Below are 26,003 nucleotides of genomic sequence, written 5' to 3' on the forward strand. Positions count from 1 at the left end.
AATAACATTCTTTTACATTCAATCTGATAACCTCAAACGTTCGTAATTTTATAATGCTTCTGTAAATAGTCTTTAAATTTCCTCCAATCTTCCTTCACCATCTCTTCTCCCTGGTCTCTGATTCTGCCAGTCATTTCTGCAAGTTCCATATAGTCAATGAGCTTCATTTGCCATTCTTCCAGCGTGGGTAGATCTTGCGTCTTCCAGTATTGCGCGATGAGTATTCTTGCTGCTGTTGTAGCGTACATAAAAAAAGTTCTGTCCTTCACTTGAACCTGTTGGTTTACCATACCCAGGAGAAAGGCTTCTGGGGTCTTTCTAAATGTGTATTTAAATATTTTTTTCAATTCATTATAAATCATTTCCCAGAAAACCTTAATCCTTGGGCACGTCCACCAAAGGTGAAAAAAGGTACCTTCTGCTTCTTTACATTTCCAGCATTTGTTATCAGGCATATGATACATTTTTGCAAGCTTGACTGGTGTCATGTACCACCTATATATCATTTTCATTATGTTCTCTCTTAAGGCATTACATGCCGTAAACTTTATTCCAGTGGTCCACAACCTTTCCCAGTCAGCAAACATTATGTTATGGCCAACGTCTTAAGCCCATTTAATCATAGCCGATTTCACTTCCTCATCCTGTGTGTTCCATTCCAGAAGCGGCTTGGTCATGCTGGCCACATGACCCGGAAGCTGTATGCTGGCTCCCTCGGCCAATAAAGCGAGATGAGTGCTGCAACCCCAGAGTCAGCCACGACTGGACCTAATGGTCAGGGGTCCCTTTACCTTTACCTAAGGTTGTTTTTAGCAGCAATGCAGACAATCAAACCTGAGGCCTTTTATATAAGAAGTCCTGTGTTCTGTGTTTTTAATTTATATATATATGACCCAGTTTCAAGGATTGTTGTTGTTGTTGCAAGAACTTGCACAACATTGACCTTGGCAAGAACCAAAAGTAAGGTTTCAAATCCAACCGTTTTCCTTTCCTGGTCTGTGCATCTCTAAATGCAGAGAATGCATCATCATCATCAATAAGAAGATTGTTTCTCTGTGCTTCACTATGCAGTCCCAGGGCAAGTTATAACACTTTGAAAGTACCATATTCAAATCGTTAAAACAAATATACAGTCAAGAGAATAGGTGGGGTCCTACAAAATACACATCTGAAGGGGTCAATGGCCCATGTAAAGAGTTGTTTCTCCAGCATATGATGAGTATTTCAAGGACTTCTCAATTCTATAGTCAAAGCTATGTGTCCCCCATGCAGAGTAGTTCCACGATGCAGCACTTATACGTGATAGGAAGCCCAAAGCTATGTCGTTCAGCATTGTCTATGGTGATCGGCAGTCGCTCTCTAGGATTTCGGGCAGGAGGCTGCAATAGTCCGCTACTTTATGAATGGTGCTAAAATAGCACAGCGCTGAAAACCAGTGTCCACTTTGGTCATTGCTAAGCAGTGGTTTTGTATGGAATTGGTCCGCCATCAGAAACCCTTACAAAGCAAGAAGATATGAAAAGAGACTTGAGAAAGCTCACTGTGTTCTTTTTAAGGAATGTCCAAGAAGACCAATCGAGGCACCCAGCTTCACAAGTACTACATGAAAAGGAGAACGTTGCTGTTGTCACTGCTGGTAAGCTGCTTTTACTTCTTCAGTAGAGTGGATTTGGCTTATTACACTTTTGTTAGGCACCAGTAAGCAAGAGTTGAGTTAAGGTAGTGAAGGAAAAAGCAGGAAGCTGTTCTGTTCCAGGCCAGACTGTTTGTCCATCTAGCCCACGGGTAGACAATACAGTGGTACCTCGGGTTAAGTACTTAATTCGTTCCAGAGGTCCGTTCTTAACCTGAAACTGTTCTTAACCTGAAGCACCACTTTAGCTAATGGGGCCTTCTGCTGCCACCGCGCCACCTGAGCACGATTTCTGTTCTTATTCTGAAGCAAAGTTCTTAATCTGAAGCACTATTTCTGGGTTAGCAGAGTCTGTAACCTGAAGCGTATGTAACCCGAGGTACCACTGTATGATAATGTCCAGATGTTGCTGGGCCACAACTCCCATCATCCCTCCTCCAATGCTGGCTGGGGCTGATGGGAGTTGTAGTCCAACAGCATATTGAGAACACCAACTTGGCTACCCCAATCTAGTCTAGTCTAGTCTAGTCTCCGTCTGACAGTAGCTGTCCAGGTTCTCTATAAGGCAGGCTTCCTCAAACTCGGCCCTCCAGATGTTTTGAGACCACAATTCCCATCATCCCTGACCACTGGTCCTGCTAGCTAGGGATCATGGGAGTTGTAGGCCAAAAACATCTGGAGGGCCGAGTTTGAGGAAGCCTGCTATAAGGGGTCTTTCCCATCACCTTGCAACAAGATTATTTGAATTGGAGATGTCATGAATTGGACCTGGAATCTTCTGCATGCAAAGCAGCTGTCCTGCCACAGAGCTGTGGTCTGTCCACGCAATGCATGCACATTATATGTGCAACATTTCATCTTTGGTCTGACAGAACTTTGTTTTCTCTTCTCTTATTTATTTATTTTCCCTCTGAAGGCTACTGAGATCGAACGCCTTATTACATGGTACAATCCTCTCTCATCCCCGGAGCTGGAGCTGGATCAGACCGGGGAGAACAGCGTTGCGAACTGGAGGTCAAAGTACGTCAGCCTGAGTGAGAAGCAGTGGAAAGATAACGTCAATCTGGCGTGGAGTATTTCGCCTCACCTGGCCGTCCAGCTTCCCACCAGGTGAGAGTCCCTGTCTAAGGAGGAGATGAGACTTCATTCCACTGTTCTTTTCAGGGCAGTGACCTTGCTACTTCGACCTTTCGAAGTGGCTGCGAGCCTTGTGAAATATCTGGGCCCATCTGATTTTGGCATCATGTGAAACGGACCTCATAATAATAATAATAATAATAATAATAATAATAATAATAATTTATTTATACCCTGCCCGTCTGGCTGAGTTTCCCCAGCCACTCTGGGCGGCTCCCAATCAAGTATTAAAAACAATACAGTGCTAAATGTTAAAAACTTCCCTGAACAGGGCTGCCTTCAGATGTCTTTTAAAGATAGGATAGCTACTTATTTCCTTCACATCTGAAGGGAGGGCGTTCCACAGGGCGGGCGCCACTACCGAGAAGGCCCTCTGTCTGCTTCCCTGTAACCTTACTTCTTGCAATGAGGGAACCGCCAGAAGGCCCTCGGCGCTGGATCTCAGTGTCCGGGCTGAATGATGGAGGTGGAGACGCTCCTTCAGGCATACAGGATAATATGCTGGCTGCAATATGCCCTCCTGCAGAATGCAGAGATCAGTTGGCCATGAGACTATCTTTGAGTTATCCCAATCTCAAGCTGTATATGGCTTTGCACACCAATACAAGCACCTCAAACCTAACCTAGGTTGACCATCTCAATGAGAACTACTAGGCCTCTACTTGGCCAATCCATCCTTCGCTCTAAAGGCCAACTCCTTTGGGCCAAAGCTGCAGTACCAAATGACGTGTCTCCCACCTCCTGATGACAAGTAGGGAGAAGGGACCGCGTCGTGTTCATTGTGTCCCAGTAATCCGTTCAAACTGCTTGTCGCTCCTAGGTTTAAAAACACAGAAGCCATTGGAATGGAAGTGACTCGTCTTGTCCGCTTGGACCCAGGAGCAGTTAGCGATGTGCCAGAAGCAATAAAGGTAAGTGTCTGTGCTTGTTCTGGCTGTGCCTGTAACCTAATGCGGATTGCTTACGAACACCACGGGAAACACGTTTGCTACTCTGAAGATGCTGCTTGTAAGCATTAGGCCCAAAGGGATCAGGCATCATTTTCCTGGATGCTGTAGCATCATCTAGCCTTCCTTAACCTGGATGCCTCTGGATGTTTTGGACTGCAGGGCCAGCATCTTGCTTATCTTAATCAAGCTTGCTGCATCATGACCCTTCAGGCTATGCCAGGGGTCCTCACCCTATGGGGGCCTTTGGGGGAATGCGCGGTAGCCAAAATGCCTGACACGGAGCCAATTCTGTGCCATGTAAAAATAAATAATCAGATTCCGCCCCCTCTTTCCGTGTGAATGGGGCAGACACAGGAGCAACAGGCGTGGCTGTTTTTTCGCAGCTTGTTTGGTCCCAAGAATTTCTTCCATCTTTTCAAACTCGCAAAAGTGCAGCATACTGGTTTTTGTAACTATGAGGCTTAAACTTGTGGATGGTGAGAATGGGCCTTTTCTGGGTAGTTCCTTGTTTGTAGAATGCTCTCCCCAAGGAGGCTCACCTGGTGCCTTCGCTTTAGGTGCCAGGGGAAAACATTCCTGTTCTCCCAGGCCTTGGACTGATTAAACAATCTGTGGGGGGGGGGGGAATAGATTTGTTTGTTATGCATTTTTGTTTATTATGTATTTTTGTGCTTTTATACTGTAAACTGCCTCAGTGTTCCTCAGATGAAGGGCAGTACAGTGGTGCCTCGCAAGACGAAAAGAATCCGTTCCGTGCGTCTCTTCGTCTAGCGGTTTTTTTGTCTTGCGAAGCAAGCCCATTAGCGGATTAGCGCTATTAGCGGTTTAGCGGCTATTAGCGGCTATTAGCGGCTTAAGGGATTAGCGGATTAGCTGCTAAAAGGCTATTAGCAGCTTAGTGCCTTAGAAAAAGGGGGTGGGGAGCGGGAAAAAACCCCAGGAATCGCAAGACATTTTCGTCTTGCGAAGCAAGCCCATAGCAAATTCGTCCTGCGAAGCACCTCCAAAACGGAAAACCCTTTCGTCTAGCGGGTTTTCCATCTTGCGAGGCATTCGTCTTGCGGGGCACCACTGTATATAAATTTAACAAACAAGCGAACAAGTGGTGTTTAAATGATTAGCAGAAAGGTACAGCATTCTTCAGTCTTGCTTCTTTCCAATGGGCCCTCCTCCAGTTTGACCACTTGAGTGACTCACTCCCATCTTGGCTTTTTGGTTCATTATTTCCCCCCCCCCTTTTCTGCTTTCAGTACCTTGTCACGTGGCACACGATAGATGCAGACGCTCCTGAGCTGAGCCACATCCTTTGCTGGACGCCGACAGACCCTCCAACGGGCCTTTCTTATTTTTCCAGCATGTATCCTCCTCATCCTTTGACAGCTCAGTACGGAGTTAAAGTCCTTCGTTCTTTCCCTCCGGTAAGAAACCCAGCCTTTTTTTTACAGGATGCTCTTAGAACTCAAGGGACGCGGGTGGCGCCGTGGGTTAAACCACAGAGACTGGGACTTGCCGATCAGAAGGTTGGCAGTTCGAATCCCCGCGATGGGGTGAGCTCCCAGTGTTCGGTCCCTGTTCCTGCCAACCTAGCAGTTTTAAAGCACGTCAAAGTGCAAGTAGATAAATAGGTACCACTCCGGCAGGAAGGTAAACGGCATTTCCGTGTGCTGCTCTGGTTTGCCAGAAGTGGCTTAGTCATGCTGGCCACATTACCCGGAAGCTGCATGCCGGCTTCCTCGGCCAATAAAGCGAGATGAGCGCCGTAACCCCACAGTCGGCCACGACTGGACCTAATGGCCAGGGGTCCCTTTACCTTTACCTTAGAACTCATTTGTGCAAAATTAGGGATTTTGGTTTGTTGTCTTGGTGTGCTAGAGGGGAGGAGCAGGACTGCCCTGATGTATTAACGTTACTGTGACAATATTTTTGTTTGAAATGTTACGTGGTGGCCCTTGACAGCATCAGGTTGGGGAAAATTAGTACCACATCTCTATTTGTTTTAAAGGGAGCATTTCTTCAAGGTGGGGGCCAACGGGTAGTTGTCAGTAATATTCCAAGCACTGTCGTGACGGTAAGGGAGCAATCTGTTTCTGAAGTCAGGATTAGGTTAAATGTGTTTGCTCTTTCAAGAGAAATTTTTCCCCCTTCCCTAACTTGAGAATAAGCAAATCCTAACTGCTTTTCTCTTTCTTCTTTTCTCTCTTCTTTCCCTATTCACACCTCCCAGGATGCCATTTTATTTTACATTCCACAGATCGTGCAGGCACTTCGATATGATAAGGTAAGGCTGCACATGTACTGAACAAGCCAGGAATCCTTGTTTTAAGGATTGCATCGGCCACCTTTCAGGACAAAAGCCCCCTCCCAAGGCAGCTTGCAAACCCTGGTTTCAGCAATATAAAAGTACAGAAAAACAATCCAATTCCAAACTTAAAAACAGCAGTCTCAAAACCCACCATTGCAACACCTCAACAGAAGTCAGAATGAAACAAATATTTCTAAGGCTTGTTTAAAAAGTGGATAGGACCACAGGTGCCCCTTCTGGAAGAGAGTTCCAGAGATGTGGAGAGATGCGTATCCTGTTTAATGCTGAAACAGACTTCTAAGCAGTTTACAAGCACAGTGGTACCTTGGTTCCCAAACGGCTTAGTTGTCGAACATATCGGCTCCCGAACACTGCAAACCTGGAAGTAAGTGTTCCGGTTTGTGAACGTTTTTCAGAAGCTGAACATCAGACATGGCTTCTATGGCTTCCGATTGAGTGCAGGAAGCTCCTGCAGCCAATCGGAAGCCGCACCTTGGTTTTTGAAAGGTTTCAGGAGTCGGACGGTCTCCCAGAATGGATTAAGTTCGAGAACTAAGGTACCACTGTATACAAATCAATTGCATAAGCAATAGAATAAAAATAGCCATAATTTAAAATGTGCGACAAAGCAATCCTCATTAAAACACAGTAAGCGTAGTCAAGACGCGGGTGGTGCTGTGGGTTAAAGCCTCAGCCCCTAGGGCTTGCCGATCGAAAGGTCGGCGGTTCGAATCCCCGCGGCGGGGTGCGCTCCCGCTGCTCGGTCCCAGCGCCTGCCAACCTAGCAGTTCGAAAGCACCCCCGGGTGCAAGTAGATAGATAGGGACCGCTTACTGGCGGTAAGGTAAACGGCGTTTCCGTTGTCACGCTGGCCACGTGACCTGGAAGTGTCTTCGGACAGCGCTGGCCCTTGGCCTCTTGAGTGAGATGGGTGCACAACCCTAGAGTCTGTCAAGACTGGCCCGTACGGGCAGGGGTACCTTTACCTTTAAGCGTAGTCATAGAATCATAGACCAACAGCATCTGGAAGGATCTGGGTTGCGGGAGGCCAGAATAAGATCTTTACAGGCGGATGGATTCATGTGCGAGTGGGTGGTCTGTTATTGTTGGCATCTGTCTGTCTTGGAAGACGGTGGAGGAGTGTGCCTTTGGGGGCAAAGTCAAACAGGCGGAAGCTTGTGGCTGCAAAGACCGATATGGGAGAAATACGTTTTGTTGCAGCTGCGGAAGGTGAAGCGCTTGGTTGGGCTTCTCCAGAAGCACCACAGCGGTCCATTAGGCCCCGTTCTTGGGGGAAATCCTCTGGGTAATGGAACTCCTTGCTTTTTCTCAGATGGGCTACGTGAGGGAGTACATCTTGTGGGCAGCTGCCAAATCCCAGCTGCTGGCTCACCAGTTCATTTGGAATATGAAAACCAACATCTTCTTGGACGAAGAGGGGCATCAGAAAGACCGTAAGCGCTTTATACCTTGGGCTGTTTCCCGACATCAGGGATGGGGGCCCTTTGACCTCCACGTGATAATGGGACTACAACTCCCATCATTCCATCATCATCAGCCAAGCTGATGGGAGCTGGAGTCCAGTCATATACATAGAGCCACAGCTCCCTTATCTCTGCTTTCCAAGTTCCTTGGGTTATGAAGCTTGTGGTGCCACTATTTTAAGCCCTCCACCAAAGTTCCCATTACCCAAATGTCATTTTTCAAAAAAAAAAAAACAACCCAACCTCCTTTCTGATGAGCGTATGGGTCCACCCAGATTGGCTGAGGGCATTCATGGCTATGATCTGATCAAGCAGTTTTTAGCACAGAAGTTGAGGACGTGCATTTCTACCCCACGGGCCCAATTAAATAGGATTTTGGTGTGCTGAACTTTCGCCCGGCTCGTTCCCAATGTTTTTACTCCTCGGAAAGCGCATTTATTGCGAAGCGATTTTGGAGAACGTAACTCTGAGTGTCTCGTGTTCCTTCCTTTGCTTGACTCTTCACGCAGCTGACATCGGGGAACTGCTGGAGCAGCTGGTTGAGGAAATAACGGGCTCATTATCTGGGCCAGCAAAGGAGTTTTATCAACGTGAATTTGATTTCTTCAATAAAATCACCAACGTTTCAGCCATCATCAAGTAAGTAATAGATGCTCAGAAGATTGTGCTGACAATTAGTGGTCATGATTGCTCCGCCTGGGGCATGAATCTCCTCCACCCCCTCAACCTTGGGGGGCGGCCTCCCCAAAAGATATTGGGGTGGGGGCCAAACAGCTTGAGTTGGCGCCTCTGATTTTGGATAAAAATTTAATGGGTTTTTTATGTTGCTGTAACACCCCCCCCCCCCGATATCTTATAAGAGGGAGGTATATAATTAACTTATACAAATAAATTAATTAAAATGATTTTTCTCTCTGCTTAAAATATTGCTGGTAAAAACCTCCTTATGGCTATATAATGTGTATTTCTTTGAATGTGTGAATATTATTATTAGTAGTATTTAGGTTTATGTATCTAAATTCGTTGCAAGTTGCTTTTAAGACCTCTGTGTCACAAGCGACTAACAAGTCTCATCAATAATAATAATAATCATAATAGCAATAAAACTGCTAGCATATTTGCAGAGCTATGCAGGGTCCGTTTTTCCCCCAAAATTGGATGGGGGGCTGTGTGTTGATATTCCTGCTTTTCCTGCCTTGCAGGGGGTTGGACTTGATGACCCTTGGGGTCCCTTCTAACTCTGATTTTATTATCACTGTCATGCTGTGTTATAAACTTTATTCTGCTGAAGACTTTGCATTTGTAGTAATGTGTGAAAAAAGGAAATACGAGCTAGTTATACAAGATTGCATTGTCAGGTCTGTAATCTGTATAGTAAATAAATGTATCTATATTTGCATTTAAGATTTGCCTGCCCAGTATGTTTAAACTTGGGCCATTGGTTCTCTTTGCATGATGTTTTTGTGGTTTAGCTGTTTGACCAAGAGCTCTTTTATCTTAATTCCCCAAACGGTGACTTGGCCAAGAATAACCTTTTAACTTGATTGCATGACGGAAAGCCTCCTGAACCTTGAGAACGGACTCTTTTGAGGCACAAAAATACCTGCTGTTTACTTCTGGCTCTGGGTGGAAACCCCAAACTCTTTTATTGAGCATCTGCTCTCATTGGGCAATGACATAAATAAAAAATAATAATTGTCCAGTAGCACCTTAGAGACCAAGTCAGTTTGTTCTGGGTATAAGCTTTTGTGTGCATGCACACTTCTTCAGATAACAATAACATCTTCAGGTACCTGAAGAAGTGTGCATACAGGCAAAAGCTTATACCCAGAACAAACTTACTTGGTCTCTAAGGTGTTACTGGACAATTTTTTAATTTGACTGCGTCAGACCAACATGGCTACCTACCTGAATCTGGGCAATGACATGTTTTGCAAAAGTAAAACTCTTTCTGTAGACCCAAACTTATCTTCAGGTGACAAAAAAAAAATATTGGTCCAGTTTAAGTCTGTTTGGTGTGCGGTAAAACTGCATCACCACCCTCACTGTTGTCTGAATTCCTGGGCCTTTTAGATTTCCCCGTCTTGTTGGTATCCAGCTATTCCTCTCTTAGAGTAATACCACCTCAATAAGCATCTGCTCATCCTCCCTAGAGAAAGCTGGAAGAGTGGCTTCCAGCCAGTGGCCAAGAGCCTCAAGACGAAAGTCCTTGTGCTGTCTCCTGGAGCCAAGCTGTAGGCTTTTAATACCTCTGAGCTTGGATACAGCAGACAAAACACACTCACAGGATCGGCCGGTTCCAACCTCACCTTTTCTGCTATCAGACCCTCCCAGTGCTTGTGCGGCAGATTTCCTCATTCAGGTTCAAACACAATCTTCTTCTTCTTCCTCCTCCTCCTCTTCTTCTTCTCCCCCCTCCATAGGCCTTACCCTAAAGGCGACGAAAGGAAAAAGGCTTGTTTGAGTGCTTTGTCCGAGGTGAAAGTGCAGCCCGGTAAGGAGATGAACAATTATTATAAAATTTCTTTTCTTTTGGCATCGACGCACAGGAACCATTTTGTTTTTATTGATCTTGTGTGAGCTGCCCCGGGAGCTTTTTCAGCCGAAATAAATAAACCGTAGCTGAAATACGCGCACACACCCCTCCCACAGTATTCCATCTTTATCCCACATGTCAGTCAACCAAGCAGCATTTCTCAACGCTTGCTAGCTGTTAGTGAAAAAGGGTAGCTAACCGTTTTCCCAAGTAATTATACCACTGGCAAACAAATTGCTGTGTGTCCATGGGAATTAAATTTCCTTATGCGGAAGAGCTTGGGTTCCTTCCAAAGGCTGCAGGCTATGATCTGAATGTGATAGCCGCATTGTTTCAGACACTAATTCCTGGACCAATGTGCAAAGCGATAAGAGGAATTCCTCGTTGAGTTCATTATCGCACCAACAGGGCAGCGTCAAGTTGATTTACCGGGGAATTCTCTTTCTCTTGGACAGGTTGTTATCTGCCCAGCAACCCCGAAGCGATTGTCTTGGACATCGACTACAAGTCAGGAACTCCGATGCAAAGGTATGGTGGCCTTGTTTTCTTCCTCAGCTCAGTTTGCCTCCAGTCATAAAGACTTGGATTCCCTTCCCCTTCTGAACCCAGGGGTGGGGGCTGTCTGTGGACTACAGCTGCCACCATCCCTTGCAGCCAACATGGCCAATGGTCAAGGGGCTGCAGTCCAAACACATCTGGCCCATTTCCATTCTGTATTATTATTCACTTTTCCTACTCTTCATGTCCTTCCAGCGCTGCCAAAGCACCTTACTTGGCCAAGTTTAAGGTGAAGCGGTGCGGAGTCAGCGAACTCGAAAAAGAAGGTCAGTACAGTAGCTTCCCAGTACATATGATGTTGTCCCCATTTACATTAGTGTTTCCTGCAGTGTATTCCTTTATTTTAGCTGAAATGTAACAATCCTTGGTTCCCCTTGAAGAAGAATATAATTTACATGGGTGTATATTCCATGTGCTTTTCATATCGAGTGCCTGTGAGTTATAAGGAAGTGATTGTTATAGTCAGTAAGCTCAACCTTTTCCATGAAGCCTTTGGCACAGTCCCCTAGACCCTATGACCTTACTGTGTGTCTAAAGGTAAAGGGACCCCTGACCATTAGGTCCAGTCGTGGCCGACTCTAGGGTTGAGGCGCTCATCTTGCTTTGTTGGCCGAGGGAGCCGGCGTACAGCTTCCGGGTCATGTGGCCAGCATGACTAAGCTGCTTCTGGCGAACCACAGCAGCGCACGGAAACGCCGTTTACCTTCCCGCCAGAGTGGTACCTATTTATCTACTTGCACTTTGAGGTGCTTTCGAACTGCTAGGTTGGCAGGAGCAGGGACCGAGCAATGGGAGCTCACCCTGTCATGGGGATTCGAACTGCTGACCTTCCAATTGGCAAGCCCTGTGGTTTGGACCACAGCGCCACCTGCAGAGGAAATAATTGTATATCCTTTCCCTGTTTGCTGGAGCCTCCTCATTTCTGTTGTGTGAAACTTTCTATGTATTTCTTTATTCTACTCATTTGGTTCCTGTCCGACCTTTCGATCCAGAAAGATTGCTGGGATTACTTTTACCTCCTGTGGAACATGGCATAGCTCTGCAGTTGCCTCTCCTCTTTTTCAGTGGTGGCTGGTGCCCATTGCGGCTGGTTGGGTGAAAGACAGGGGAGGCTGACAGTAGGTGGCGCCAGAGCCAATGACCAGCAGAGCCAGCTCAAGCTAGCTTTGTCTCCCAATCCTCCTCCTCCTGGCTGGCTAGCTATTTATCTATTTATCTATAGCACATTCGGTATAGAAAATCCAATAAAAAACAGCAACAGAACCATTCTAATAGGAAACTCAGAAACAAATGATGATGATTTTTTAAGGGAAGGAGAAGTAATATTTTAAAGATCGTATCCAAAAATATCATCCTGCACATTAGGCAGGAAAAACCAGATGCACAAATATAGGGTGGGGGACGTCTGGCTTACTAGCAGTACATGTGAAAAGGATCTAGGGGTCTTGGTGCACCACGAACTTAACATGAGGCAACAGTGTGATGCAGCAGCAAAAAACAAAAACAGGCTGCATCAACAGAAGTATGGTTTCCAGTTCAAGGGAAGTTATAGTACCACTCTATTCTGCCTTGGTCGGACCACACTTGGGCACCACAATTTAAGAAGCTGGAACATGTGCAGAGGAGGGCAACCAAGATGATCAGGCGTCTGGAAGCTAAGCCTTATGAGGAGTGCTTGAAGGAACTGGATATGTTTAGCCTTGAAGAGAGGAGACGGAGGAGATATAATAGCCATCTTCAAATATATTAAGGTCTGTCACACGGAGGAGGGAGCATGCTTGATTTCTTCTGCTCTGGAGGGTAGGACTTGAACCAGTGGCTTCAAGTTGCAAGAAAGGAGATTCTGACTTGTTGTGTCCTTCTATTGGCAAGCTTGCATGGAGTTCCAGCATTTCTTCTCCCCGGTGCATTTGGTTTTACTTGGATTTCACACGCTTTCTAGGTCTGCGCTGTCGTTCGGACTCCATAGACGAAAGCGGAGAAGATGGGGTAGAGAGCAAAAAGATTTGCTGGCAGGCAGCCATCTTCAAAGTGGGCGATGACTGCAGACAGGTAAGGAGGCCGCGAGCCCTTTCTCAGCAACGACCAGTTGAACCGTGGCAGTAATAAATGCGCATACTTTTATTTAATTTTTTGGCTTTCTCCTGAGAGCGAAAAAAACCGTGCCTGCTGCCCCATTACGTACATAGGCTGTTACTCTGAGTAACTCAGTTGGATAATGACTTCAGAATTTATTGCAAGCAGTGATATCTGAGCTATTGATTTATTTTTATCGGTAAGATTTTTCTCCCTTTCTTTTTCAAAAAGAGTTTTCAAGATGGCTCACTGTGCAGAGTGACATGAAGGGGCTGCCGTGGTAGAGCTGGGAACGCCCCCTGTCTGAAAGCCCCCCTCCCCATGGCAGCCAGCCAATATAGACCAAGGTGGTCCCAACGCATGGCCTGAGGGCCACATGCGGCCCTCGATGCCCTCTTCGGCAACTGTTGGCAACATTTGACACCTGCAGCCCTCGTGCTTCCTTCCCAAGCCTGGGCAAGCAGGTGCTGGGACTTGGTTCTGGAAGGTCCCACCTCCTTCCCAAAGCTCTCTCAAGCTTTGGGAAGGAGGTGGGTGGGCTCTAGGATCCTGCCAGAGCCTCATGCCTCCTTTCCCAAATCCCAGTGCCTCACTTAGGTGGCTATGAGAAGGCGCACAAGGGCCGGGTGTGTCAAATTTTGACCTCACTCCCCAACCCCAGTGTGACAAGACAATGTGCAGCCCGCAGGTTCCATGTCAAAGTGTTCATGTGGCCCACTTGTTATGAAAAGTTGGGCTGCCCTGATATAGACACTGCTGAGCTAGATGGACCAGTTGTTTGGCTGTGTATGAGACAGCGTCCTATGCTTAATAGGAGCCTTCTGCAACTAAGCCAACTTAAAGCTTGCAGCAAAGAAAGATGGAGAAAAAGCCCAGCATGCCATCCTCTCTCGTGGCATAAGTAAGGCATGTTCTAGCTCTAAGGCTATGCTTTGAAGCACACTGTTGAGATTAAGTGGACGTGCTCCAGCCATTGGGCTTATGCAATTCCCTGCCTCCTTCGGCCAAATCGGTTTAAAATCCACTTGCTTGCTTCTGTTTGCCTCTGCTGAATCTGATTTAGTTTCCTCCTAACATGTCTTCCATGCGTTGCTAAACAGGACATGCTGGCGTTACAAATCATTGACCTCTTCAAGAACATATTTCAGCTGGTGGGTCTAGACCTGTATGTGTTTCCATACAGAGTAGTGGCCACAGCCCCAGGGGTGAGTATTTACTTACTGACTCTTCAAATGGAAAGACAGGATTTAGTGCCCCTGGGAAAGGGCAACTTGCCACTCCTTTTCGAAATCCCATATATCTCTAACAATGCGAGTGTTTTTCTCTGACAAACCTCCTTTTCCTCTTGCAGCCTCCAAGCGGTCCTCTATAGGGGGCTGCACAACTATAATTCCCATCAGTCCCAGCAAGCATGGATGATGGGAGTTGTAGTTCGGCGTCAGCCGGAGGGCCAAGGGTTCTGCCTGCCTATTCTAAAATGTGTTCCTGACCTTTTATTGTATTGTATTTCTATACGATGTGCAGCACCTAGCACATACCGGCAACGTTATTTTTTAAAAAGGTCCATGAGTTGTGGTCATTAATCTTTCTGCTTTCTTCTCCTAGTGTGGCGTCATCGAATGCATTCCTGATTGTACGTCCCGTGACCAGCTGGGCAGGCAGACAGACTTTGGGATGTATGACTACTTTACAAGGCAGTACGGAGATGAATCAACCTTGGCTTTCCAAAAGGTATTCTGCCCGATGCTGAGCCAGACTTGGTTGTGGTAGTGATTTAACAACACCCCTCCACCCCCCACTCATCCACCCCCAGCCTGCAAAAAGACCTGCACCACCAGCTAATACTCTCAGGAGGTTTGGGAAGAGATTTGCTCTCCCTGATATTTGCATTTTGCTGCTGTCAGCGTCCTCTAGAGTCAGGATATGGGAACTGGCTGTATGTAATCTACCCTTCCTCTCTGAACTATATTTAAGCCAGGCTTTTTGGAGTACAGCAAGACCAGTACCAGAAACTTTATTTAACTTCCGTTTTTGCTTTATATTTATGTACCTAAGCCTAGATTGGGTGAGGGTTTTCCCCCTGTAATAATGAATTTATTCCGTGTTTGCTAAATTGTTGGTTTTTGTCACTTTGAATTTACTGGCATGTTCTGTATTTGGTATGTTTGCATTTCCAATATTCTCTGTTTTTATGTTTTGGATGTTAGCCATAAGCTGCTTTTGGCGTAGCTCGTTGTAGGAAAGCGGCTTATAAGTAAAACCAATCAGCCAGCCGATATAATAACAGCCAGGGATGCAGTTTAGCAGCACCCCAAGGGCTACACATGTGTCGTTTTTTAGAGGTTAAAAATTAAAGGCACCCCCAATTCTTCAAAAGTCAACTTAATCAGCCCTGTAAAATTGTTTGCTGCAAGACTCTGACAAAATTATTGGTTTCAGAGATACCGACTTCTACCCCACTCTTCCTATTATCTCTGTAGTTTCTCAGTGATGATCTGAAATTTATATTTCTTTTTCTTTGCTTAATCTAACACTACCGACACTTGACTCATCCTTGCAGGCTCGTTACAACTTCATTCGCAGCATGGCTGCCTACAGCCTCCTGTTGTTCCTGTTGCAGATTAAAGACAGGCACAATGGCAACATCATGCTGGACAAACATGGACACATCATTCATATTGGTTAGTTCACTCCTTGGTTTTGTTCTGTTTGTTTTTGACATTGAGAATTTTATTCTTTTCTGTACAACACGAATGCATGTAAATACAGTGGTGCCCCGCAAGACGAATGCCTCGCAAGACGGAAAACCCGCAAGACGAAAGGGTTTTCCGTTTGCAGAGGCGCTTCGCAGGACGAATTTCGCTATGGGCTTGCTTCGCAAGACGAAAAATGACGGAAAAATTTGAATATTTTTTTTTGCTCCAAAACCCCTTATTTTGAATCGCTAAGCTGCTAAAAGCATTTTAGCAGCAAAACCGCTAATCCCCCACCCCTTAAAAAGCCGTTTTTAGCCCTTAAATCGCCAATAGCGCTAATAGCGCTACTCCGTCAATGGCCTTGCTTCGCAAGACGAAAAAAACGCAAGACGAAAAGACCCGCGGAACGGATTCTTTTCGTCTTGCGAGGCACCACTGTACGTTCTTACGCAAGGACATATCCAGTTAGAGAAACAGCAGTAAGTAACGTTGAAATATACTGAAATCAAACACCAAAGCAGTTATTTATATTCTATGCAATGTGTTTCAAAGCATTATAAACTCTTTACCGACCTCAGGTAAGCTACCATGTCTTAGTTTTCATTGTTTAAATCTAATAAAATTATTTAGTTTAGTTTAGCCACTGTTGTAAATTCCCCACAATGTCTCTACCCATTCTCTTATAGTTGGAATATCAGAAAAACTCATGGTGTGCTGGTTAGACTCTAGGGCTGAGGAGAGCTGGGTTCAAATCGTCTCTTGGCTGCGAAACTCAGAAGGGGGCCTTGAGCTAGTCGCCATCTCTCATCCTAACTCGCTTCACAGGGTTGTTGTGAGGATCGAAAGGGAGTGGAAAACTCTCTATGCTGTCTGGAGCTCCTTCAAGGAAGGGATATAAATGTAATAAATAGGTAAAGGGGACCCCTGACCGTTAGGTCCAGTCGTGGCCGACTCTGGGGTTGTGGCGCTCATCTTGCTTTATTGGCCAAGGGAGCCGGCGTACAGCTTCCGGGTCATGTGGCCAGCATGACTAAGCCGCATTTGGCGAACCAGAGCAGCACACAGAAATGCCTTTTACAGCTGTTTATCTACTTGCACTTGACGTGCTTTCGAACTGCTAGGTTGGCAGGAGCAGGGACTGAGCAACGGGAGCTCACTCCGTCACTGGGATTCGAACCGCCGACCTTCTGATCGGCAAGTCCTAGGCTCTGTGGTTTAACCCACAGCGCCACCCGTGTCCCACAAATGTAATAAATAAATAAAACCAATTGGTAGAAGAGGTGCTCATCTGTTTATGAATGCACTTTGGCTTCTAATGTGTGATATGAAATTTTATTGGTCCTTGTCTAAGGATGCTTAGGCCACCCTTTCAGAGGCCAAGAGTTCTCTCCTAGCAGAGATTTAGAGTGCCTATATCCTCAAGACAAAACTGACGAGTGCAGGTGATGTTTAACCCTTTCCCTGCCAGCTATTTCCATGCTGAAAATCACACGCCCTGATGAGGCTCAGGGCATGTGTTGTAAACGCACACCCCAAACCTCAGAGGGGGGAGGAGCAGCACTTGGCGAGGCTGAGATTTTGAGTGGGAAAGTATCCTGTGCGGAAAGGGTAAAGGGCTCTTTTTCTCCCTGCCGTTCCTTTTCCAGTCCTAGACAGCCTCCAGTGGCTGCACTGCCGATTGGACCCACTGGCATTAAGTACTTTTGAATGAGGGAGCAGAATGGGCCTGTTTGATCCTTCTTGTGTTTTGTTTGCTCCCCCCCCTCTCTCCCCCCCCCCTTCCCTGGCACAGACTTTGGTTTCATGTTTGAGAGTTCTCCCGGCGGAAACCTGGGTTGGGAGCCAGACATCAAGCTGACCGACGAGATGGTTATGATAATGGGAGGGAAGATGGAGGCCACGCCTTTCAAGTGGTTCATGGAGATGTGCGTCAGGGGCTACCTGGCAGTCAGGTGAGGAGGCTTGCACTCTGGAGTCACTCTGGAGCCCTAATAATAAAGGTAAAGGTACCCCTGCCCGTACGGGCCAGTCTTGCCAGACTCTAGGGTTGTGCGCTCATCTCACTCTAGAGGCCGGGAGCCAGCGCTGTCCGCAGACACTTCCAGGTCACGTGGCCAGCGTGACGAAGCTGCTCCGGTGAACCGGCACCAGAGCAGCACACGGAACGCCGTTTACCTTCCCGCTAGAAAGCGGTCCCTATTTATCTACTTGCACCCGGGAGTGCTTTCAAACTGCTAGGTTGGCAGCCGCTGGGGCCGAGCGACGGGAGCGCACCCCGCCGCGGGGATTCGAACCGCCAACCTTTCGATCGGCAAGCCCTAGGCGCTGAGGCTTTTACCCACAGCGCCACCCGCGTCACCCTAATAATAGTAATAATTTATTATTTGTACCCTGCCCATCTGGCTGGGTTTCCCCAGCTTCCAACAAAGATTAAAAATACATCAAAATGACCGAATTACACCGAAGGCCAGCTCATCTTTCCCAAGGACCATTCCTGCAACTGCCTTGTGGCGGGGGGGGTGGGAGGAGGTTGGCATCACAGCTGCCAATCCCAGAGGAACGGGGGCTGCCTTTGTCGCAGTAATTTCGTTATGGCTGATAGATTTCAGGTGGCAACCCAGCCTCATCGCCAAACGGGAGATGATTACGCTGTGTAGATTTAATTACAGTAATAAGGTGTGGTCCACCCCCAGAGCGAGTCCCTCTGGTTTTATTTCCTTTCTTCAGATACAGGAGAGGCTCTAATAATCCTCTCTCTGTCCATGTCTATGTCTCCCCCCCCCCCGCCCTTGCGCAGGCCTTACATGGATGCCGTGGTCTCTCTGGTGACGTTGATGCTGGACACAGGGCTGCCCTGTTTCCGAGGGCAGACAATCAAACTGTTAAAGTAAGTTGGGCCTCTTTCCTGATGGTGGGGGCTGCCCTCTGGAAGCACAAGTTAAGCAGGCCTGGGCCCAGTTTAGGCCTGAATTGCAGCCTGCCTTGAGTTCCACATGGAGCTTTTTCTTAACGGGCACAGCCAGACTCAGAATGGGCAGCTATGGGGCGGGTCTGGGGGGAGGTTGCTGTTCAAGAAACAACATTTGGGCAAATCGAAAAATAAGGGTCGTGCAAGAGTTGCATTTTGTCAGTTGAGGTACAAAGTGACTGATAACAATAGGAAAAGCAAATCGTATAGTCTGGACTCCCCTAGATTTATTTATTTGAAGCGTTTGTGCTCCACTCTTCAGCCAAACAGGCACCCAAAGCAGCCAGTTAAAACAAGACAGGTCTCTGCCCACATGCTTTCCGTCTAAAAGGCACGATGCACAAGGGGAAGGGGATAGGGAGGGAAAGCAAAGTTGGGAACCATCCTTAAGTACTAGCTTTTACAGGTAAAGGTAAGGTAAAGGACCCCTAGACGGTTAAGTCCAGTCAAAGGTGACTATGGGGTTGAGGAGCTCATCTTGCTTTCATGTCAAGGGAGCTGGCGTTTGTCCACAGACAGCTTTGCAGGTCATGTGGCCAGCAGGACTAAACCGCTTCTGGCACAATGGGACACTGACAGAAACCAGAGCGCACGGAAATGCCGTTTACCTTCCTGCCACAGCGGTACCTATTTATCTACCTGCACTGGCGTGCTTTCGAACTGCTAGGTTGGCAGGAGCTGGGACCGAGCAACGGGAACTCAGTCTGTGCCAGGCATTCGAACCGTCGACCTTTTGATAGGCAAGCCCAAGAGGCTCAGTGGTTTAGACAACAGCGCCACCTGCATCCCCTATAGCTTTTACAGTGTACAACTGGCACAGAAAGGCTGGAGGTACCTTATGGAGCTGGTCTTTCAGCAAAGCGAATGGGATGAGCCCTGCTTCCCATTTCTCCCCCTGTGGCAGCCTGATGGAATGGCTGCTCCTGGGTGACAGAAGCACCCAGCTGGCCTGATGGAGCTGGTCTTTCAGCAGAGCTTGATGGAACGAGAATCCCGGGCCTTGAACGAGCATTCTCGTATCTCCTTCCTCTGCCTAAGGCGCTCTTCAGAATACTGTCAAGTTCGCAGTTCTGAGGATTTCCTCCCACTCTTAATGCAGGCTTCCAAATGTCAAGAAGCGTGTCCTCTGAAGCATCCCTGAGGAAAGGGCACAGGTGTGAAAGAGCAGCACACACCTGGCGTGCAGATTAGAATTGCACCCCTCTGAGCAGTTCTAAATTTTCCTTTTAAAAAAGCAGCCCTGGTTCCATAAAGTGCAGTGATTTTTTTTTTAAAAAAAAATGTATAATTTTTTAATTAATTTCACAAAAACAAAAAGCTTGCATTAAAGAAAGAAGCATAAAATAAAATGTTTAAAACAACTGTATACATTGTCGGTATCAAATCCACATTATGGGATTACTTGAATCCCTGAAGTACAGTGAATTAACTGAATGACTGAAGCGTGGCACGGCATTCAAGAGCGTAGGTATCGGATCGTTCCCATATCTGGAAGTGAAACAACATGGGACTTTAGAATAAATGGGATTAGGATCCAGCTGCCGGTCATCAGCCCGATTTTCACAGAGCAGCCTGTGTCTCACTTCATTGTCAGAATCAAGGCTCTATGAGACATTTTTGTCCTCGTAAGAACATATTCAAGCTGGGAGCAACCACTGCCTCCTAAAGGAGCGAGTTCCATAGTTTGTGCTGCTTGAAGAAGTCCTGTTTTCCCCCCATCTCTCCTGAGTCTTCCAACATTCAGCTTCATTGGATATCTACAAGTTCTGGCGCTCGGTGAGAGGGAGAAAGAGCTTTTCTTCTTCCACTTTCTCCATGCCCAGGCATGATTATGTCTCTTCTCACTTGCCTTTTCTCCAAACTGCAAAGTCCCAAACTCTTGAGATCGCCTCTGCTTCCTCCTTGACAGGAACAGGTTCAGCCCCAACATGACGGAGAGAGAAGCGGCCAACTTCATCATCAAGATAATCCAGAGCTGCTTCCTCAGCAACAGGTAGGCCTCTACGCTTCTGCTGGCTTATTTCCTGGTCGTTCTCTAGCGAGGGAACCTTTCTCAGCCCAAGGGCCGCATTTCCTTCGGGGCAGCCTTCCAGGGGCCGCATCCCAATCGCGGGCTGGAGTTAGAGGCAAAACCAGGAGGAGTGATGAATGAGAATTGCACCTTTGGCGCAGTAGGCTCCATCCTCCGTCCAGACAAGTGGTATTACCACCCTGGCATTCCTTCTTCTGTAACTGACCCTTAGCAGTGAAAACAGTGGAAGCGTCTGTATTTCCCTCAGTCTGCCCAGCTCTAAAACCCTAAAAGGAGCTTTATATGTACAGTGGTGCCTCGCAAGACGAAAAGAATCCGTTCTGCGAGTCTCTTCGTCTTGCGTTTTTTTCCGTCTTGCGAAGCAAGCCCATTAGCGGCTTAGCAGATTAGCGCTTTTAGCGGCTATTAGCGGCTATTAAAGGCTTAAGGGATTAGCGGATTAGCTGCTAAAAGGCTATTAGAGGCTTAGCGGGCTTAGTGGATCAGCTGATAAGCGGCTTAGCGATCAGCTGTTAAGCGGCTTAGCGATCAGCTGTTAAGCGGCTTAGCGATCAGCTGTTAAACGGCTTAGCGGCTTGGGAAAAGGGGGGGGGAGGGGAAAAACCCCCGCAGGAACTCGCAAGACATTTTCGTCTTGCGAAGCAAGCCCATAGCAAATTCGTTTTGCGAAGCACCTCCAAAACGGAAAACCCTTTCGTCTAGCGGGTTTTCCGTCTTGCAAGGCATTCGTCTTGCGGGGCATCACTGTACTGCCTCCCAAACCTCTTCCACACCGTCTAGGGCTAGATCTCCACTGATCTGGAAAACACTATTTAAAAACACGTTATTTTCCATTGGCGAAAGATCGCTGCTCTACAGCACCCTCTGGTGTCACATTTTTATAACACCTTGTTCACGTGACCGTGGTACATTGGTTCTCAAACTTAATCCATTCCGGAAGTCCGTTCCAAAACCAAAGCGTTCCAAAACCAAGGCGCGCTTTCCCATAGAAAGCAATGCAAAATGGATTAATCCGTTCCAGACTTTTAGAAACAACCCCTAAAACAGCAATTTAACATGAATTTTATTATCTAATGAGACCATTGATCCATAAAATGAAAGAAACAAACAGTGTACTGCAGTTACACAATCAGTCAATCAATCAGAAACTGAACTGGTGGTACAGTCACAAAAACAAAAAAGAGCCACAAAAACACAAAATAAACAGCAAAAACAGACAGACCTCAGTGTAACACTCAAAACGGAAGTGTGGCACTCAAAACGGAAGCGTAACACTCAAAACTGAGCATGTTCGGCTTCCGAAAATAGTTCACAAACCAGAACACTTACTTCTGGGTTTGCAGTGTTTGGATTCCAAGTTGTTTGAGTACCAAGGCATTTGAGAACCAAGGTACCACTATAACTCACCAGTGACCACTTCTGAATCGCCTTCTGTTTCGTTGCCTTTTTTCCAGGAGTAAGACCTACGATATGATCCAGTACTACCAGAACGACATTCCTTATTGAACCCAGACGGGGTTATCCTGGGGGATCCACGGCCCCGTCTCCGTTGTTCCAGCCTAGAAACGTGATTTCCTGGAAGCCACTGCGTCCTGCCTCCGGTCAATCCTCTCTGCGTGCGTGTGCATGTGAATGTGGGTGTGCCCGTTTTACAGGACCCTTGTAACAATCAGCACCTCTCAAATAGTTCCTCTTCTCTTCGCCAGGGTGTCCGTGTCCCTAGATTGCACAGCAGCTGGCTGCAGTCGCGGATTTTAAAAAAACCTGTCGCAGCTACGAATGCGTGTTAAACTCAGCAAGGAAACGATAAACCCGAGGAGTGTGGCGATTGCCAGGGGGTTTTGTTTTGGCTTTTGGAAGCAAGTTCCATTAAAACGCCCACTCTGTAGGATCCTGCAGCAGTCAGATGCTCTAGAGTCTCTGCTCAGTGCGGCGAGGAAGCATTAAGTTGCTCTGGTGAATGCTGTAGAAATTGTAATGATAATCGTCTGTAGGTGGTGAGAGCCCTGCATCTGTGTTAATATTGTACTTTGCACTGTAAATGGTTCCTGCTCCACGGTCAGTATTTCGTACCTACATGAAGAATGTATTCCCTTCCCCCTTTTGTGTGGTTTTAAGGAGAGAAACTCTATCCAAGATATATTTAATCTAAAAAAAAAGGAATTAAAAAAAAAGGCCTTAGGATACTTTATGTCTCTGCTCCAGCGTTTGTTTTTTAAAAAATAATTAAAACAACCGGCTTTAGAAATCACGAGGATTAGGCAAATTCAAGAAGAACAAAGCTATCAGCAGCTACTAGCCACAATGGTTGATTCCGCCGTCTTACCGGCTGCGGAGAAATCACAGGTGAGCCGAGTGCTGTCCTGCTTGCAGGCCATGGCCAAAGGTCAGGAATGATAGGAGAGCAACATCTGGAGGTGGGGGCATCATGGTGGGCGTGGCCAGAGGCAAAAGTGGGTGGAGCAACGGATGCAAATTTTGCTTTTCAACACATACTTGAACACTCCTCTCCAGCCTCCATCTGGAGGAGCAAGAGGCCTTATATAATAATTTATTATTTATACCCCGCCCATCTGGCTGGGTTTCCCCAACCACTCTGGGCAGCTTCCAACACAATATTAAAATACAGTAATGCATCAAACATTAAAAGCTTCCCTAAACAGGGCTGCCTTCAGATGTCGTCTAAAAGTCTGGTAGTTGTTTTTCTCTTTGACATCTGGTGGGAGGGCATTCCACAGGGCGGGTGCCACTACCGAGAAGGCCCTCTGCCTGGTTCCCTGTAACTTGGCTTCTCGCAGTGAGGGAACCGCCAGAAGGCCCTTAGCAGAGCCGAAGGGTTCTGCATTTCTGAGCAAGGTGCAGCACGGAATCTCTTACCACTTTGCAAAATATCCCATCCCTTCCCTGCTGTCACTGGGAATCCCGCATTCTTTCAGACAGAGGGTGCTTTTCCACACCGGCGTTGCCAGCTGCTCGATTTGTCTCTGCACAAAAGAAGCCGCCCCTGCCTCCCCAGAGAACAGAAGAAGCAAAATTTATAGCTTTGCATTTGCTGGGTTACTCGATCAGCACTATTCAAGTGCTAATTTTATTCTGCGCGGTGCAGATCAGAAAGCTCAGGGAAGAAGCTGGCGAAGTAACTCGCCAGCGTGATGCAGTCGTTTGGACACAACATCGATTGCTCCCTCTCACACACCTCCTCACAAGCCCCAGAGATGTGCAGTTGAGTTTTCCTCTTCCCCTGCTTTCTTTTGGGCACTGGAAGTTGTTACGCGGGGAAATTGGATTTTTAGGAGGCGGTGGACTTTGTAAACAGAACCCCTTGGAGAAAAAGCTGGGATGTAAATGCAAGCAAAAAAGAGAAATAACAGCAAAAAACAAACCTCATCCAGCCCTCCCCTGCCCACCTGCCTAACTTAAACACAGTTTCTTAGTCTCAGGGTTGACCTCATAATAATAATAATAAATTTTATTTATACCCCCCCCCCCAGCCAAGACCAGGCTCAGGGCGGCTAACACCTGATATAAAAACAAATTGATTGAAATACAACTTTAAAACAAGATTAAAATACAACATTAAAACATTAAAATACAGCCTCATTTCAATGGAAACTCAAATCAAAAACTTTTTGGGGGATGAAAATGTCAAGTCTTCACCAAGGCTAACTTTCCGGACTGGTCCTACATGGGCCAGAAAAAAGCCAGGGAAGTCCCTAAATAGGAGTTCCATTACAGGAGGAGAAAGGAAAAAGAAAGAGGGGGAGGGAATCAAATTGATTCCAAGCCAAAGGCCAGGCGGAATAACTCTGTCTTACAGGCCCTGCGGAAAGAAATCAGATCCTGCAGGGCCCTGGTCTCATGAGACGGAGCGTTCCAGCAGGCCGGAGCCAGTGTTGAGAAGGCCCTGGCTCTGGTTGAGGCTAATCTAACTTCCTTAGGGCCCGGGACCTCTAGGGTGTTGCTATTTATGGACCTTGAGGCTCTCCGTGGGGCATACCAGGAGAGGCGGTCCCGTAGGTACGAGGGTCCTAGGCCGCGAAGGGCTTTAAAGGTCAAAAGCAGCACCTTAAATCTGACCCTGTACTCCACCGGGAGCCAGTGCAGCTTGAAAAGCACTGGGTGAATATGCTCCCATGGCAGAGACCCCGTGAGGAGCCTCGCTGCAGCATTCTGCACCCACTGGAGTTTCTGGGACAGTTTCAAGGGCAGCCCCGCGTAGAGCAGAGAGGAGGAGGGGACAAGATTCAAATTAGTTGGCTGTGCCTCTGATTGGTTCTGGTTCCGCCTGCTGTTTCGACCCCTTTGCCTTCCACCTCACTGGTATGAGTTTAGCAGTTATGAGTGCTGGACTAGGACCTAGAAGTCCAGAGTTCAAATCCTCACTTGCCCAGTTCACTGGGTGACCCGGGCTAGACGCTGCCTTTCAGACTGACCCTACCTCACAGGGTTGTTGTGCGGATAAAAAGCAGAAGGGGAGGAACATGCCAACCCCCTTGAGCTCCTAGGTGCTATATAATCCAAGGAATAAAGAGAACAAATGGTCACAAGCCACCACTGACCCGGGGATCCTCAACATGTGCCCTGCCACTGAGCTATGGTCTCTCTGTGGTGTTCTCTTAAAAATAAGTTCCTCTCAGTAGCTTGGGCCACTGACTTCTGTGCTGATCAGGCTGACTCGACTCCTTGCAATGGAACTACAGTGGTGCCTCGCAAGACGAAATTAATTCGTTCCGCGAGTTCTTTCGTTGAGCGAGTTTTTTCGTCTTGCGAAGCACCACGGCGGGGAGGGGCGGGGAGAAGCAGGGCAGCTGCCGCAGCCGGTAGCTCGGACTCACCCGCGCCTTGTGGCCACCGCGCGACGCTGCTGCTGGAGGGCGGCGGGGCTCAGGAGCGCGACTCTGGCTGCAACACTGGCTGCTGGCGGCAGCGGCTCTCAGAGGAGTGCGCGAGGGTGGTGGGCAGCGGCGCGAGGCAGCCGGAAGGTGGGAGGGAGCCGGAGGAGTGGGGAAGTGAGCGTGCGACCGTCGCCATGACAGGAGAGGCAGGGCTGTTTCGTCTAGCGAAGCAAGCCCTTTGGAAAATCCGTCTTGCGAATCACCTCAGAAAACGAAAAACCCTTTCGTCTAGCGAGTTTTTCGTCTTCCCAGGCATTCGTCTTGCGGGGTACCACTGTACCTGGCTTTAGAGAGATGCCTGATTTATGTTGCCATCACTGCTGCCATCCGTCTGTGTCGAGAGACAATGGAGTGCACCTCTGGGGGGTGAAGTCACACTGCTGCATTGGCAGGACCAAAGTGACCATTCTGAGACGCAAACCTGAGTAGTATATATGGAGATCCTGAGCTGCCCAGACGACAACACTCCCTTCTCGGCCTCTCTGATCTGGACCAAAGGAAATACTTTTGGCACCAGGAGTTGCTGGAAGGAGGCATAGATGCTACCATCCAACCATCTTAGGGACTCCAGTCCGCAGTATTTACTCATTAGCGTTTTCTTCTCCCACAAGGTTGCGGAGGCTTAGGATCAGACATTTCCTTCTCCTAGATGAGCTACCTTCCCAGGTTGACGAACCCCATCTGCCTCTCACTTCCCTCTACAGCAGCAGGTGCAGATACCGCCTTGTGGACCCTT

At 47.4% G+C, this 26,003-nt stretch overlaps 1 protein-coding gene across 1 annotated transcript in view; it reads left to right on the forward strand.

The window, feature by feature from the left end:
• Window positions 1-22,563, forward strand: part of PI4KA (phosphatidylinositol 4-kinase alpha) — a 94,477-nt gene extending 71,914 nt beyond the window's left edge. The window contains exons 38-55 of the mRNA XM_083418073.1: window positions 1,557-1,636; window positions 2,550-2,743; window positions 3,591-3,681; window positions 4,971-5,138; window positions 5,945-5,998; window positions 7,356-7,476; window positions 8,016-8,145; window positions 9,930-10,000; window positions 10,498-10,570; window positions 10,796-10,866; window positions 12,543-12,652; window positions 13,777-13,881; window positions 14,282-14,407; window positions 15,237-15,357; window positions 17,165-17,324; window positions 18,170-18,259; window positions 20,250-20,333; window positions 21,827-22,563. Of these exons, the coding sequence (XP_083274199.1) occupies window positions 1,557-1,636; window positions 2,550-2,743; window positions 3,591-3,681; window positions 4,971-5,138; window positions 5,945-5,998; window positions 7,356-7,476; window positions 8,016-8,145; window positions 9,930-10,000; window positions 10,498-10,570; window positions 10,796-10,866; window positions 12,543-12,652; window positions 13,777-13,881; window positions 14,282-14,407; window positions 15,237-15,357; window positions 17,165-17,324; window positions 18,170-18,259; window positions 20,250-20,333; window positions 21,827-21,878 (1,901 nt within the window). The 3' untranslated portion in view covers window positions 21,879-22,563. The remainder of the gene's footprint in view (window positions 1-1,556; window positions 1,637-2,549; window positions 2,744-3,590; window positions 3,682-4,970; window positions 5,139-5,944; window positions 5,999-7,355; window positions 7,477-8,015; window positions 8,146-9,929; window positions 10,001-10,497; window positions 10,571-10,795; window positions 10,867-12,542; window positions 12,653-13,776; window positions 13,882-14,281; window positions 14,408-15,236; window positions 15,358-17,164; window positions 17,325-18,169; window positions 18,260-20,249; window positions 20,334-21,826) is intronic.
• Window positions 22,564-26,003: the final 3,440 nt, after the last annotated feature.

This window comes from Podarcis tiliguerta (genome assembly GCF_965153285.1).
Source record: "Podarcis tiliguerta genome assembly, chromosome: 16".
Lineage (NCBI taxonomy): Eukaryota > Metazoa > Chordata > Lepidosauria > Squamata > Lacertidae > Podarcis > Podarcis tiliguerta.